This window comes from Spodoptera frugiperda, chromosome 15 (genome assembly GCF_023101765.2).
Source record: "Spodoptera frugiperda isolate SF20-4 chromosome 15, AGI-APGP_CSIRO_Sfru_2.0, whole genome shotgun sequence".
NCBI lineage: Eukaryota > Metazoa > Arthropoda > Insecta > Lepidoptera > Noctuidae > Spodoptera > Spodoptera frugiperda.
Window position 1 is genome coordinate 14,983,371 of NC_064226.1, and position 17,171 is coordinate 15,000,541.

Genomic DNA, 17,171 nt, shown 5'->3' on the forward strand with positions numbered 1-17,171 from the left:
TTCCACATACCTGTGTCCTCTAGCCATGGTGTTCAGCGGCTGGCCATCCAACATCCAGGTGAAGTGAGGTGGAGGTGAACCAGCGGCGGAGCATTTAAGTGTCACAACCTGTCCAGGTCTTAGCACCTGTTCTATAAATGTGTACTGGAGTTCTGGGGCCGTGTCTGGGTAGAAAAAAAAAGCATTTATTCGATGATCCATAAACAAACACCAATACTTAATGAGTAAATGAATTTATGATTCAGTCCATTAGCTAGCTTCTCATTTCATTCGTAGTGGATTTGTAAACAGAATAATGAGCAAGAAACTCAGTCTCAATTACAGTTTAATTGCTATATACTCTATAGTCTTGTATGTTTTATTTAATAATTAACGCAAAACTGAGTGAATTATTGTTACTCACCTCCTAACCTCAGCTCAGCGCTAGCTTGAGCGGAATCCCTCTCATTCCTAGCCATGCACTGGTACACTCCCTTGTCAGCCCTGTGCACTGAGGAGATTATCAGCTGCTCCCCATTGTTCTGCACCCTGACTCTGCCCCCAGCAACCCCAGCTCCGAGTGGCACTCCATTGTGCAGCCACTCCAAGCGAGGGGCAGGCCACCCTCCCCATGTGCAGTTGATGATGGCTGTGCCACCGCTGTTTACGACCTAGACAAGATAAAAATAGTGCTCTAGTATAATACTGTTAATAAATTATATTGATAGTAGTTTCAAAGTCCCATACAATAATTAAATTGTCCAGTAAATTCTATTTCCAGGATAAATTAAAAGAAACTCATAACAAAAAAGAATTCTCTTATCCGAGTGAAGTATTCTTATCCTTTTTTCCTCTGTTCATAAGTAAATCAGACAAATAAATATATACGCAAGTACCGCGCGATCATAATGGAAGAGAAGGTTTATTTGCTAATAAACGACACTATTTGCTTTTACGACGCCTCGTTTAATTAAACCGAATATATACGCACAGAAATATCAATAATTTTGTTACATACTCCGATCTACATGTAAGGATGACACAATAACCAAAAACTCGTATCTATACCAACCATGTTTTTATACAAACTAAAGAACCCATCCCAGACTTTCAGTCAAGGCTATTTTCAATATTCACAAAAAAACATTTATTTTGATTACAAGTACTTTGACCAACATATCAGTTCGTCCCGAGCCAACCAAAACATTATACCAAAATATGACAAAGATAAAGTACCCTTTTACCTATATTTATGCTACAATAAATCAGAGAGTTTGTCGGTATATTTTATCTTTATGAAAATGTTTGTGTAAGTAGCTACGTATGTGTGTAGCAACACTCTTTAACTATTCTATTACGGTCCATAGATCCTTAGCTTTAGACGTTATAAAAACCTTTTCTTAAGTAGCAACTTTTTCTTTTACAAAATGAAAATCTTTCCTCGGATTATACAGACGCTGAAGCTTTTCTAATTTTTACACTTAATTAGTTCTTTGATGCACAAAAATACTGTAAAGTTTTACAAGAAGGTAGTTTAATATAGAGTACATTACTGCCAACTTCATTTTTGCTTTTCAAGATTATTTGTTGAATCCAGTTTTGTTTTCGTAGTACCTATAAATTGGGATCTAGTACGTAGGTAAATGTTCATCATAAATAGCAATAGAATAGTAGATATAATAATAATATAATGTATGTTTATCACTGTTGTATGAGCCAACCCTATCTATAATTGCGCGCGTAATGTTTGCGGCTCGGTATCGGGACGTATTTATTTTATTTTACGTCGCAAATATCCTGGCGGCAGTAAGTTCGCGCGCTGTTACAATAAAATTTCACGTATTTTTTGAACAATCGCCCATGATTGTTGTTTATTTTGCCTGATGACTGCATTGACTCTCAAATTAATCAAATATCTGTTTTAAATTTAAATTAATAATGTAACTTTTTACTTGTTACATGACATAATATGATCACAGTTACTACATATACGTAAAGCCTAATTTCCCTTAAGGTATTTAAACAATGACATACTTGTAGTATCAGGTTATTACTAAACTTATTATTGTTTAGTTCTATTCAAACCTATCTGTATAGGATAATGTCTAGCTAAGCTTCGCTTCCAATTAAAATAACGGTCAGTAAACAAGAACAACAGGAGATAGGTCTAATAACACTCACTCTAAACATGGTATTATGAGTGTCAGCAAAATCAATAGGAACACGAGTGTTCAGTATAATGCCAGTGATGGAGCGATCCACGACTGCAATCAGCACCTATTTCGCACATCGAAGCGATCATTTCGCAGAATTACGAGAACATTTCACCACTGTACACTGATTTTCCACTGCGATAGCTCTTTATGTGGCCAAGCAAGTTATCATTGTATCGCACCCGCTTTAATACTGTTGTGTTGGGATTAATATTTCCATTTATGCTATTAGTTCATTATTTTATAGGGTTAATTGAATTGAAATAGATTTATTTATAAATAGATTCATTATGTAATTTGGATACGAACGACAAATTATTTTCTGCTCTGTATTTTTTACCATGTTAGTAGACGTATTTGCCGTAGAAGATAAATTCGACTTAAAAAAAGCTACGTTCTACCAATTTGGTAAGTGCAACACGGTACAAAATACCGTCTAAGTACATCTAGTCAGGTAGTTAAAACACGGCGTTGCTGCAAAGGAGCGCTCGTTTTCACTTCAGATTTTATCTGACACCAGACGCGGGAGCTGTGCACTACATTTTAGCCAAAATACTTAGTATCCAAACAAGACTGTGGAGAGTAGAGCTTTAAAAACTCCAGAGAATCTGGAGGCACGGTAGTGCTCCCGCCAAGTCTTGCAAAAAAGCGGCACGGATGGTACCATCCTTTTCTGGAAGCCATTCAGGCTAATATAATTGTCAGTATACCTACATATCTCATAGATTGAAGAAAATGTTGCACAACTAATATTTTAGGTTTAGGTATACTTAACAGGCCATCAAGTATTCTGCAGTATGTAACTATGTACTATTGTAGTTCGCTGTAGTAGGTATCCTTTTGATCAAGTAATTAATTATTGAGAGTACACTTACACATTACCTAAGCCTGAAAATAATTGAGTAGGTGCCTACCCTTACGAGGGATTAATTAATTTTGGAAGATGTTTTAGACAAACTTAATTACAGCCTTGCTTCTAGGTTGTATTTTATATTTGCACAGTATACGATTTCCATCAATGTACGAAGTACTGAAATCCTAGCTTTATTGGCTTTTGAACGAAATCTGAATCAGCATTCCCAAATTAAAAGCACCGGTGTCACAATTTCCGAATCTCCATCAATATTCAGCATCCAGCCTGCTTTGACACGAAATTTGTGATCCTCGTGTTATTTTCTCATCGGCAGCACGGCGTGACAAATAAAAAACCCAGTCACACGTTATTCGCGTCACGGATCACAGCTCAACGCCCGAAAAGCAAACAGTAAAGTCTTTTGCAAAAACACAAAAATCGTAGCTTTAAAAATCGGATTGCGTGTAAAAATAGGCTAAATATTTAATTGGATAAGCGAGGTTAATCTTGGGAGGCAGTTTAGGTCCGCACTTCCAACTACAATATTTACAAAGGTCTGCAAATAGTGGAGCTGTTGAAGAAAGAAGTTGGTTTTATTGAATTAGATCGGAGGCGTAACGATGTTACAACGATTCGGGATTGGATGCTGTTCAATTGGATTGTATCTAAGGGCACGGCACAATCAGCCGGGCCAGCGCGCTGACTGGGCATTCCATGTCCACTTGTGACCTTTACAGATCAAAACTGATAACTTAAAAGTTCAAAACTTCATCTAACTGTACTTTTCTTGTACATAAATACGTCCATCATTGAGTTCATCTAAAGTGAGCTTTCTCTATAAAAATGCACAATATTATGCATGCACTTACTTCTTTTAATTTCAAGACCAGACTCTTGTATTGTAGGTACCTAAATGCTTTGAAAAAAAAAACATTATATAACCACCTCAGGATAATTTTCAATATGTTATTTGAGTCAGGTTCATTACACTGCTACATGATTACATTTTTAGAAGTTTAATTAAAATTAATGGTGCAATTTGGCTCGGTTGTTTCATTTATAAAGTGTCACAGGCCACGGCTTACCGGCCGAGTTATCTTATAATTTTTCTTCATTATAAAAGGGTGCGGGCTGGCGTTACAATTTATATTGCTTACGTTTTCTATTACACAATATTAATTTTTAAGAATTGTTTTTTTTTACAAAACTTCTATTTTTCCTAGTGATCCGGGTAGCATAAAGGTAGTTAAACATTATCTCTTCGCAAAAATAGTTAATTAATCACCTTTATTTGGCTATGAAAACACCAAATGTATTTCTAATCCCAACTAGCATCCTAGCTTTACTCTGACCTCAATCACATGAAAGTAGCGCAATGACGTCATAACCACAATTGCCCGCTGCCAGAACGTATTAAACGCATAGCTGCATTAATGCAGCCGTTTCAGTAGTGTACCTGTTTGTTTCAATTAATTAAAAAGCTTTTACCATTCACCTCTTGGCAGTCACGTCAGTTCGAAAAATATTGCAAACATATTACTCTCTACTCAACGTATCGAGTTTATTGGTGATATTTCAGCTTCGTTACGCGGAATGGAAGTTCAAACGTTAAGAGAAAATAAAACGCAGCCAATTAGATTATTCGCGATAGAACGTTAAAAAGGGGAACGTATTTTTCTGATAAGAATTGTTGTTGAAAGAAAATGTTTCTGAAACTCTTTGATATTAACATAACGTAACATAAAAAGAGGATATATACTTGCAATTACTGTTTTATTTATTTATACCGTGAAGATTTTCTTCATTCGTGATTATAGCATGACATTAGAAAAATGGCTAAAATATCGACACAGCGTCGTTATATTTATCACAAAATATTAAAAACACGGCAAATATTTTGCTTTAAGTATTAATCATAAATTAACTTGAAACTTGGGCTCTTTCTTTCTCTTTGAATGATAGGAAACAAAAAAAAATACGCCTGATAGAGGAGAACGAAAGAAGAAGTTTATTATGTAGTAGATGAATATCTAGACTGACCTGTGTATGTGGCTGTGCATGCGCAGTGAGATGAGCCCGCACTGCTACGTGGAGTCTCAGCGTCAGGTGTCCATGAGCGTTGGCTGCTCTGCAAGCCCAGCGGCCACCGTCAGCTATCTCCGCTCGTCTGATGCCCAGTGCATCATGAGTGCGGCTGTACCGGCCTCCTCCCTCACCGTCACGGATCTCCCGAAGAACTCCTCCACCGGTCTCACGGTACCATCTGAAAGTAAAAACATGGCTTAACAAAGTTTCTTCGATGCAGTAGGGAAACTATCTTGTGGCAAAAATATTATTTTCAAACTACATCTTGCAATTATTAACTTAAAATAATGACTAATTTTCATTTAGTTGTTGTCTGTGAGTCATTGTCGTTTCACCAAGCCAGAGTAAGAGAGAAAGTATAAAACTTCGACAAACTTTCCGTCGAGACGATTCAGTTCTTTTCAAATAAATAACCACCAGATCAACATACAAATTATTGTGATCTGTTTTAATGTAGTTCTCAATAATCACATCAAATCTTGTGGTACCCTCTTTGTCAGTGTGAACCGGCTCACAGGGCGCCCTCTCGCGGCACAAAGCTTGCGGATGAATGGCTTACATCCTCCCACACTTTTTACATGGAGTGTGCTCACATCACTTCCGGTATCCGGAAGTCCTCATTAAATTTATATAGCTAACGGTCGGTAGCACAGAAAGGTGCTCTAATTTAGCACACAATGAAGTAACCGTGATTGTAGGAAATTGTGTTGAGTACTTTTTGATAGAAACTTCTTTCTTCATTTGTTACTGAGTTAATTTCGTTTCGAGTCGTTATGTCAGAATGTTGTTATCGTTTATATGAAATTGATTTATTTGTACATTGAATATAACAATCTGTGTCCGGTTCTTCGAGTTTCTATGTTTGTTATTTGTTACAAAAGGAATAAGGAGGCAACACCACATTGTTGACATTTGTTTTGAGACAAGTTTCGTAAGTGATTTCACTTACAGAAATTGCCAAAAATAATCATATCTAGACGTTTACATAACTTTCAGCTGTTTTCACAACAATAAACACGTAGGTAACTATGACTCCAACCTGTGCCCCCATTGGTTTCAAATAACATTTTTCCCAGCAGACTGGAAAGACCCTCGTTAATGCGTTATTTTTCTCATGGTCGGTTGCTAGGCAACCGCACGTCGCGCGGTCATTACTACAAAGAAAGAAGCTGGATATATTTTCAACAAGGATTTAGGTTCAACTTTTGTCTAACTCTTGTTTTCCTAACTTTGTTTAAATGTTATTTGCTGAAGAAAGTTAAAACTTAATTTAGTTTTAAGTATATTTTTTGAGATTTGCAGAAATGCATTAGTAATGCTATCTATATCTATTAAGTTGTGCTTAGCCAGAGAGATTAATTGAAAAAGGTTTCAACAAAATTCAAAAACAACTTAAAAGTTACTTAATTAAAAACATTGAAATCACGAAAGTATCTTTAAAAGTGTTCTATTTAAATAAGCGCTGGAAGCTGTGCAGTGAAGTTGTTAAGTTCAGGCACCTTTGTAACACGACCAGGCTATTTACCCTCGATGCCTGATCACTGCGAACATGTCCAAACTTTCATCAAAGAAACTCCTTCAATGAAAACATTTTCTTCATAAACTTAGATCAACGGCAACTTGATTAAATAACAACTCAACTCAAGTAATTTTTATATGTTTTAAGAAATTTTGGAACAAAGGAGCCAGTGGGCGGCCCTCTACCTTTTGATGCCATACCATTGAAAAACATTATGTATTACATTTTACAGAAGTTTGAAAATACGAAGTTCGTACAACATTTTCATAATATAACATTCCATAACTTCAAACTGGTTTTTCCAAGAAAGGCGGGGTAAGTCAACGTTGAACATAAGGCTCTTCTGTATTAGTCTCACATTAACTCTTGTTAGTATAATATGTAATACATAAAAAAAAAAAGGTTTTAATACCAAAAAATCAGATTGATCTGTGGTCAGGAAAGGGGAGAAATTCCAATTATTAATTTTCACCCCCACAGGCTAAGCTAAATAGTCCCGTTTTAAAAATAATAGAAACAGCACCCTATATTCTGTGGTCTATGCATTATCACGGTCACATCCTTGTATGTCAGATACTGCACACATATCTTGTATGTCAGATACTACACATACACATAACAGATAGTGCTACTCATAGTCCTAGTGTGTTTACGAACAAGCAATATGTAGTAGTTGTCTCCTAGGTACGTGTCGCCGGGCCCTGCGTCTGACACTCCATTAGATAACTTTACAGATTCCATCGTGCCCTAGTTACAATAGGAACAATACTCGTAGTGCCACACAACATGCTATACTTGGTACTTTCAGAGTCTGAATGTAATATAAAACGATACAACGTTAATTACTACTACAAAAAGCTAAACATTTACAGTTTCCTCAATTAAACTGCTATCTCTCAATTAAAAACAATTAGCCAATTCAGATACTGTTTGAAAATTTTCCGTTAATTTAGTTTGACACTCCATTAAATAAACCTTTCGAAAGTAAATCAACCTGTAACACAAAAATATAATTACTTGGAAAAATTAAACTGAAATATCGTACTTGCTGCTTTCATAAAAGCTACATTAAGAGTAAATTGAAGAGAAATGTCGTCCGTAATGAGTTACTTCCAGAAAATTTTCTGGGTCCAAATAAATTTCTTATTAAGAATAACCCGTCGCTGCTTTCTTTTTGTCGTCGGTCGCAATAGCCAGGGTCTCTGCGACCGACGTAATTAGGTTTGGGAGGTCAACACGGGCAGGCGACGCGTTGACCATGCGTTACCCGCTACAGTTTTTGTGTTCATTGAACAATAACCTGAGTGAAGGTTCAGCCACTAAGAACCCATCATGTAATTCGGCCATTGTGTATCCCAGTCCCACACCGTTCAATAGACGTATCATCAATAGTCCTGAGTGCACACAAGTGATGCAGTGCTAGTGATAGGAGTCAGTAATCAAGATAATTAAGCACAAGAACCTAACGAAGTACCACGGGCCACGACACGAACGTTTTAATGAAAAGAACTCGATATCGTTGATTGTGATGAAACATTTCTTTAATGAACAGCGAGGGCATTTAATTACAGAGTAATTCAACGCCTACCGAAGCCGCAGGAACCAATTCTCCTCATTTGAATAGATAACAAGATTGCGTCGGCAACTTCCTATTCACTCTGTTTTTCTTTATCTATGGAAAATACGGACAAAGATTGTAAAGAACTTATTACAAGTTTATAAGTTAATGTTTAATTTAATCAAAATAGGCTTAGTCAATACGCTGAATTATGTTTTAAAACCGGGATCAAATAAGGGTATCGAAAATACGGACGTATAAGTCTGGTAGCACATTAAATAGTTGTGAAATTAAATCAGGGAATCACACGTAAGTGTAGTTTTGAATATGAATTGTCCCAATTGATGGCACATCGTGGAAGTCCTACCGGTCCACCCGGCACCGGCCGTTACTCGTGTACCTGCGCTAACAGGGTTAATTCTGCTTACCCAGAAGGCTCAAAACATTTATTTGTATTTGAACTAGAAATGAACTCCTTTGTGTCACACACACACGTGGCCTTATTGTTTGTTTTACGTACACTTACACACACATGTACACATTTGTTGCTTTCATTAAGGGTCTCTAGGGTTATCGTGGACTTGTTTTAATTACTTAATAGTTTATGCACTGTATTGTTGCTACACAAACTTATTAAATTAAGATTTGTGATGTTACCTATCTATTTCTTTTTGGTGGTTGATATTTTGTTTTACTCTCAATTTGAAGAGATTCGGTTGATCACTAGCTGTTAGGGATCACACAAGTTGATCTAAGTACTACAAAACCTCAGGCTTATTTATATTTATGTAGAGAAATTCGTAGATATCGCATGGTATCTGAAATCAAACGCACGTGGCGTAGGGATGGGAATCAGAGCGGGATCGGCAGCAAGGCGATGGACTCCCTGGGGGCAGCACTCAACGCGTGATGGATACAGCCTTGACTCGCCTCGGGATACAACCGCTGGTGCAAGCCACAAGAGGTAGCGATTTATGCGTGAGGTAAAGTTGGTCAACTTATGTAGTCATTTTGTCGAAGATTATTTTAAGGCCCTTAATTAATAAGGATATTTAATTTGAATTATATAGGTTTTAAAATGAATTATTGTATTTTTTCTGAGTTTTGTAAAATATTTTAAAGAATTGGGATGAAAACTGCATGTAGTGTAGGTAATTTATTGAAGTGAAGGGTTTCGTTGAAAAAGAAAATGATAATAAAGTTCAGTCTAAAACGAACGCCCATCAGTTGACAAGAATGTGCTACAATTCTCACAGCAGAAATGCAAACTTCTGAAATGGAAATCATAGTTTGGCTGAAAGGCACGTTTGTGAAATTGACCTAGATTGCATAGTTCCTTGAATCAAACGCACGTAGTGTGTTGGATGGAAATCATTTGTGCCGATTTGCCGGAGGATAAGATCTCGATTGCCGACAAGAGGCGGTACTCGTATTGCTACAGTTATACCGTGATATGGAGAAATCTAAACGCTATCTGTGATGCCTTGATATCAAAGGCATTTAACGTAAATACCGTATCAATTGGAACTACGTACGAGTACGTAAAGACACATACATCATACATATTATTTTAAACTCGAGCCATTAAACGTGTTGGTGTCACTGATACTTTTAACATATGAACAATAAACAAACATATTTTAGGTAACATTTGCTTTCATATCATGACAAAAAGTTGGTGTTGATCATCTTCCCCGCGGCGATGCTCAGCGTGTGATAGATACGCATAGGTTTGACTTGCCCCGGGGTAGCAGGGGTGGTGTATGTCGTGAGCGGGGAACGATTAAAATAATTTGATGTTATTTATCATAATCGTACCTTTTTATTACAATTCCAAATTATGCTGTGAATATGAAAATTAGGATAGAATACTAATTTGAATGAAAAAACTTCTAATAATTTTAATGAATTTTCATATTTGTCTTAACGCCTGTATCTTGTGTTATAAACCTCCGCCGATATTATTTATATGATCGCGGCAAAATTTTCGTTTTCGCAACCCCTGGGGAGTACGCGTCAGCGTGTGGTTTTGATCTTAGACCATAAATGGATGCAGGGTTGTACTGAAACATTTCATGAGCGCATGAACTTATAATACTGAAGAGTACATCTGTGATTCGAAACTAGTAGAGCTTTTCTTCGTTAATATACGTGAGTAAACCATGATTTTGAGTTAATTTAATACCTACATACATTAAAAAAGATTTTTTTTTCAAATAGTAGAAAAAATGCATTGATACAAAGACCAAATAAATATTTTATTCGTATGGGAATCAAAATCATAGCAAACTATTAGTTATACAATACGATGAATGGATAAATTAGTAGACAGATCTTAGACGTAGCGTATTATGAATGAACGTAAAAATTTAGGTAAAAATAATAATAATTAATTGCGCATTTTCATAAAAAAAATTTAAGAGTTCAATAAGTTTCAAACTGTTGCAATAAAAAAATATTTCTTTAATCGCCAACAGCTCGTCTCTTGAGCCCACAATATATTTACATCGGCAATGTTTGGCGGCGGTATTCGCGTTTTTATGACTGCGTTGATGTGTGCCGTCAACGAGCCGGTAACATCTTGAAACGTTTTGTATGAAACGTATGTGTAATCAGGACGCGACGAGTTCACTTACCGGCAATAACGAGTATAAACGATCGCATACATTATTAACTTCTCAACGATGATTTTCCTTGCCTTGAATTTAAGGTGAATAGATAAGAATGTCATGTATGATAACCAAAGTCTATTTATTGTATGACTGTAGCTTTTCTTTTAGAAGTTTCAGCGCATGAAAGCAAAGGTTTAGCTAGAGTCTGAAGAAATAAGAATGAAAAAATAAGTTTAAGCAAATCACATTATAATATTTTAAATGTAAAAATTTGTTTGTTTGGATGTTTGTTCGTCAATCACGCTGAAATTAATGAATGAATTGATATATAGACAGGGTATGAGCTAACTTAGGTGATAGGATACTTTTTATACCACCACGAAAATTTTTACAAATAAAAAACAAATTAATAAATGTCGTCATTACGGTGCAAAGTGGCGAGTGTTCTGTAATTCAGTTATTGTCGGAATATACATATATTTTCGAATCAGTTAAATAAACGGTTCTGAATAATTTTATTATTGTGAATTTTTCATTTATTTGCATAATAATATATTATTAACGAAATTGGTTTACATAAATTTTACATTAAAAAAACAATTTGAGTATTTCGCAACTAAGTAAATTATTTTTATTTAAATTTATTTCATCATATTATTAGTAGCGGTTTCATTACTTGTTTAGACAACGTTCAATGACGTGTAGAAACAGTTACATACATTATAAGTATACATATATTAATCTACAATATATCAATATACATTGGGTATTTGCAAAACTTTTTAAGGAAAAACAAGCGTAAATCTATGTAACATTAAGTTTAATATAATTTCACAGTAAAAGCGTTGAGTCGATTTCAATAACAATAGCCAAGGGATAGTTGGAGGCCTTTATAAGGATGTGGCTTATATTTTGTATGTGAAAACAGAAAGTTTCAAAGGAATACGTAATGTGTGATAAAAGTATTCAGACGAGCAGATTGCCGCGGGCCTCGCTTTATAAATACATTTTAATATAACCTTAGCTCTTGGAATCGAATCTATTTACCTTGGCATTTTGTTTCGCTGAAGTGTCGAGGTAAAGCGTTATTGACATGTTTTGGTACTCGTATCAGTTTTCATAATAATTGTTTATTAAAGAGTAAATAAGTAGTGTTAAAGGTTGAATTTCTGTCTAAGTAGTTTTTTTTTCAAAATATTGAGGTGCTTCGTCATATATATCGTCTTCTTCGGTATAACATCATTGAACTAAGACAAGAAGGTCTGACGTAACACCGGCTGCCGCGCAACGTGGCGCGGGTTCGATTCCCGCACGGAATAACTTTTTGTGTGATCCAAAGATTGTTGTTCCGGATCTGGGTGTAATGTGTATGTGAAATTGTATGTTTTTAAACGTACTCACGGCACACGAAAATCCTAGTGTGAGGCAACGATTAAAAAAACAATGCGGGTACCTAACAGGGTATTGTTACATCTAGATATACAACACGCATTAAATATTTATTCCAGCAAATCAAAATCCGAAGCTTAGTAAAAACGCGAGCCCACCTCCACCGTACTCAGCTTCTTACAAACTTATTTACAACTTAAATCCGGTAATCTTGACAAAGTAAGTGTTCCCGTGAAAGCGTTGGTATGTACGCAAATCTTGCGCGCCAGAGGTTTCCAATAACGTCGAAAGTTGGCCCGCAAAGGCTTCAGTTAGTTATCTGTGGTAATGGAAAACGCTTGTTCGACCCTCCAGGGAGTGACAAGATGCTCTCTCTATTTGTGTAAAGGATTGCGGAACGAAGAATGCAAATATGATTTTCTGATTTCTGTTCCATGTATTGGTAATGTGAGGGTAGTGGTGTGCTGTGTTTGTATTCATATTTTGTCTGTGTAAGAGATGAAATAAGAATTCTCTATTTGAAGTTGTTATCAAGCAACATAAGAACGAAATGCCATGTACTCAACGGCGCAAAATTTTAATAATTATGAACATGTTCATGAAATGGCAGTTACGATATCTTTTTAAATGATACCTTTATACATTCTGCGCTATAACAAAATTACAAGTAACTAGGTAAAAAACACTGTAAACGCTTAAAAACTTTTCTTGCAAACATTTTATATTCTGAGCGCAAAATTATAAAAAGGAAATGATAAATCAAAGTTTTATTTTGTAAAAGTATCTGGCAATAACAGGGTCTCGGGGGCGGGTACCTAACAGCAATTCATTACCGTACAGAGACCCGGAAACGGTAGCGGTGACGGTGGCATGCCGGGAGAGCGGCGGATACGGCGCTGAGCACTCGGATTTATTCGTTCCGGAGCCGTGACGGCACTGCCGGTATACAGAAGAATGGGGATCTAATAGTTCATATGCACCTTAAGGTAAAAAAACGAAAAAATATATTATTTACTCCAAAAGATATATAGATAAAGAATTTCCTAACATCAGCATCTATAGATTTTGGCAAGGAAACGCCATGGGCTATATGTTCCATTCAATATGTTTTACTGAATACATTTATCATGTGTGTAGTCTGTAGACGTCTAGACAGCGAGACAGCTCTATAAATCAGTCACAAGTACTCCCTTACATTCCGCGCGACGTGATGGCTAAGCTCCCATAAATTTTTGCAAAGCGTATATCTTACTGAGCGACACAATGCTGAGTTTACCATGATTATGTATTATAGAGCTACCTATACATACATAAAAGGTTCAGTTAATGATACTCTGAAAAAATAAAGGCTAATAATTTGTGATACTTTGATTAATTTATACGTTTCGAATGCTTCTAGGTTATTCGTAGTAGCGTTCTCATATTTCTTTTATTTAAAAAAAAAAAACGTTATCTGTACCTTTAGCATGAGTTTGCTTTAGGTATGTTTAATGAAATCGAAACTAGAGCGCGCTCAATAATGATTAGTGCTTAAACTATTATTTGTTCGGAAAACAAATGCTAAGACTGGGTATGCTAGGGCTAAGTAAGTAACCATTAAATGTCTCTGACTACGGCGGTAAGTACCTAAAATATTAAATATTTTCAGTTTAATTCTGATACAGTCAAAGTCAGTCAATCGTTATTGAGTGGCAAGCCTTATTCAAACTCCGACTTCATACAAAATGAACCTTTGTGTTTGACGTATTGATGCAGCGGACAGGTGAGCGGAGCAAGATGAATGACTGTACCTACAGCCAATGAGAGAATGTATACAGAGTTACTCTCGAAGGTAGACGCTTGCGCTGTACAAGAGAACTTTTTATGTTTGTTGTTTGAAGTATGGAAATTTCCCACATTAAGTAAAATGAGTGTATGAGAACCGCTCAGTTTTCTAAGAAAATCCGATTCCTAAAAATTTCTCGTGTTTTATATCACAATTACGCACATCAAACTTAAAGAATGTTTTCTCGGAACGCGTAAGTAGAAAAATGTGTTAAGATGTTGTATAGTGATAAAAACACTTATTGGAACAAAATAAAATCAGCTCACGAATAAAAACAATACATACATGAAGCAATTGAGGTATGTTTTTCAAAGTCTAGTTTTTCTAGTTTTCTCATAATAGCCATCACTAGTAGTACTGGGCTGACAGGTTTTCACGTAAAGCACTTGTCGATTTGTTAAAACAGCGCTGGTAACGTTAACTTTAGCAAAGCTTTTTGTTTGATCAAAGGTAATTGGCTTTAAATTTAACAAACCGGATTTTATTTAGGCCAATCAACTGTGAGCAACAATTTTACTGAATAGGTAGTTTCCCATACCATAGATAATCGGAAAAATCACATGTTATTTAGCCTAAATATATAAATTATTGCATAATTATGAATGTAAGAATATATATTTACAACAGAACATGTAGACACATTGTTTTAGAAAAAAATAACATGGCAACTAAAATGCTGATGTTACCATTTCGATATTAAAGTTTGAAGTCACAAAATAAAAAGTAAAGCATGCACAATGAATGAATATTTCCCTCGCTAAATATTGAAGCAGTCAAACTGCCACTAGCACCTGCAAGTTGCACAGAACTGTGCAAAGTTCACAATATACTCGCTGGTGAACTGTAACGATAACCAAAGGAAACGTGTTAAAGATTGGCCCGCGGCGGCGCCCGCATATTTATCTATACGAGTTTTCAACTACATGCTTTTCAGTTCATACGATAAAATGGAACTAAAGTATGAGATACAGCGATCAAGAAAATATACAACGTGTAACAAAAAGGGGGTATACATATCAAGTACACGGCTTCTAGATAACATAACAAACGATACGGTAAGGGTTTTTAAACTAATTTTTTCATGGTATCAAGTTATGAATTTTTCAAATCGCGCCGCCGCGTGATTCAAAATTAGGTAGACAGGTACTAGGCGATCAGATTTACAGAAGAAATGTTTCGTAATATTAGCGAGTGACCCCTATAGTGTTGTGACACGTTTGTATGATTTAAAATCAAGAATCATGCGATACCAAGTATTTGTTACAAAAATTTTTAAACGTATTTTAAGCTGAAACTTCTTGTAGTGACTCTATTCAACCTGTATTCTTCAGGGCTTCTTGATGTATATGGGTATTTTGTTACACGTTGTATACTACACCTTTTATTTTACAAGGGGTTAGGTCTCATCTTCATCAACAGTTTAAAGTGCCCACTGTTGACCAAAGGCCTCTTTTTACACTGAGAACGGTTAAGCATTAATTTCACAAGACTGGGTGACGATTTTAAACTAATAATTAGAAATTATAAACCCAGGATTCCTCACGATGTTTTCTTTCACCACTTGTACGTGGTGTTTAAATAATTTTAGACAGTTCATATAACTCGGAATAAGTCGCAATGGGACCAACCCTAACGGCAACGTTAGGGTTGAGAAGCGGGCATTATACCTATGTTGGGTAGTCATTATGTAATGTATAGTGTACCATATACTGGGCATAACAGACATTCTAGGTTCAATACTACTACAAAATCTTTTTGATTAGAAAAAAATTGCGACCGAGCGACCAAGGAGTTATAGGAAAAAAGACGAAGCAGCAGTTATTACCTATCTTCCTTATTGTCATTCGTATCATTGTACGCAGTGTCCTCTGAGGATTGACTCCGCATTAATACAGTTATACTTCATACATAAATAATCAAAGTATTGCTTTGTTTCTCTGAAAAAGGGAAACAAACAAACAAAACCAAGAAGAGTTACTTCTTGGTTTTGTTTTATTATAAAAGGATTTGCTTGAGATTTGCACAACCCGGACATCAAATCGTCCGTACGAAATTACTTTCAGTTAGTTGTTGAATAACAGTAAAACGCTTTCGCTTACAACGTACACGGCTTATAAGCATAAACATTCAGTGACAATAACGTTCATAGAACACTTAAAAGTTTTTACTAACGAGCTGCAAGTTGCAGCAGTTGCAGCAGTTCGATACAGAACTCCTGCCAGCGCCGGCACTACTTTAACTTAAGCACCTGCACTTATTGCGAGCACTGTTGTCTAACCTAGTTTTTGTTAAATTAGCTAATTTCTAGACATTGTGCTTAGATTGTGTTGCGCATTGAGGGAACTGTATTTGTAACAGAAATTGTTGGTAAAACAAGGTTACGGTTAAGAATGAAAAAGCGAAGAGCAAGTGTGGTTCGCAAGTTGATTTGGAAATGCTTATATTACAATTTTAGGTAATACTTTTCTCGTATAACAGGGTCTATAAACCATAGTCACAAAATATTTATCACGAGCTTAGAATCAAACAGTATTAGACCACATGTAGCAAAGTAAAGTGCAACAATTTTTTTAAAATCAATCGTCAGTCACCCAGTAACAGCCAGTAGCTGACGCGGCGAAGTTCAGCACAATTAATAACAGACACATCAAAGTAGGCGTCGCGGTTCTTGATATATTTCGCTGGAGCTCCATTAGTGGTCAGGCGGGTGCCTGACACATGACAAATGATCGGGTTACTGCCGAGTTTGAGGAGCGCCGCGATTGGCAGCCGACCGGGTGTCCCTTTAAAATGAATTATTAATAACTGTAGCGTGCGGTAAACGTGACGGGTGGTGTTGCGGTTTCTAATGTTTATATCTTCCAAGTTTTATAAAATATCTATTTTCTAGGGACCTAAATCCCTAGCCGTAGTTCTACTAAGCTCTAGAAAAGTCTCTTCAACCAATGTCAGTCGACGTGTGTCTGTTCTGTGCAATTACTTCAGGTAGCCAAAAGTAAATGTCCATCGTTAGCTATATTCGTTTCGAATACATAAGTTGATTCGCCTAACTAACATCGTATCAGTACATAAATTCCCCCTATATTACATTCTCCATCAATAATAATTATCTTGCAAGAGAATACTGAACTTCATTGT

General features: G+C 36.0%; 1 protein-coding gene across 6 annotated transcripts in view; it reads right to left on the reverse strand.

Annotated features, from left to right (window-relative positions):
• The window catches only part of LOC118275714 (cell adhesion molecule Dscam2), a 133,732-nt gene that overhangs the window by 12,081 nt on the left and 104,480 nt on the right, over nucleotides 1-17,171 (reverse strand). For all 6 annotated transcript variants that reach the window (XR_004783615.2, XM_035593781.2, XM_050698746.1 and 3 more), the window contains exons 8-10: nucleotides 5,086-5,308; nucleotides 404-650; nucleotides 11-164 (exon numbers count right to left, since the gene is read on the reverse strand). Coding sequence is in view for 5 of the 6 variants with exons in the window: in XM_035593781.2 (XP_035449674.2) it covers nucleotides 11-164; nucleotides 404-650; nucleotides 5,086-5,308 (624 nt within the window). In the remaining variant the exon portion in view is untranslated. The remainder of the gene's footprint in view (nucleotides 1-10; nucleotides 165-403; nucleotides 651-5,085; nucleotides 5,309-17,171) is intronic.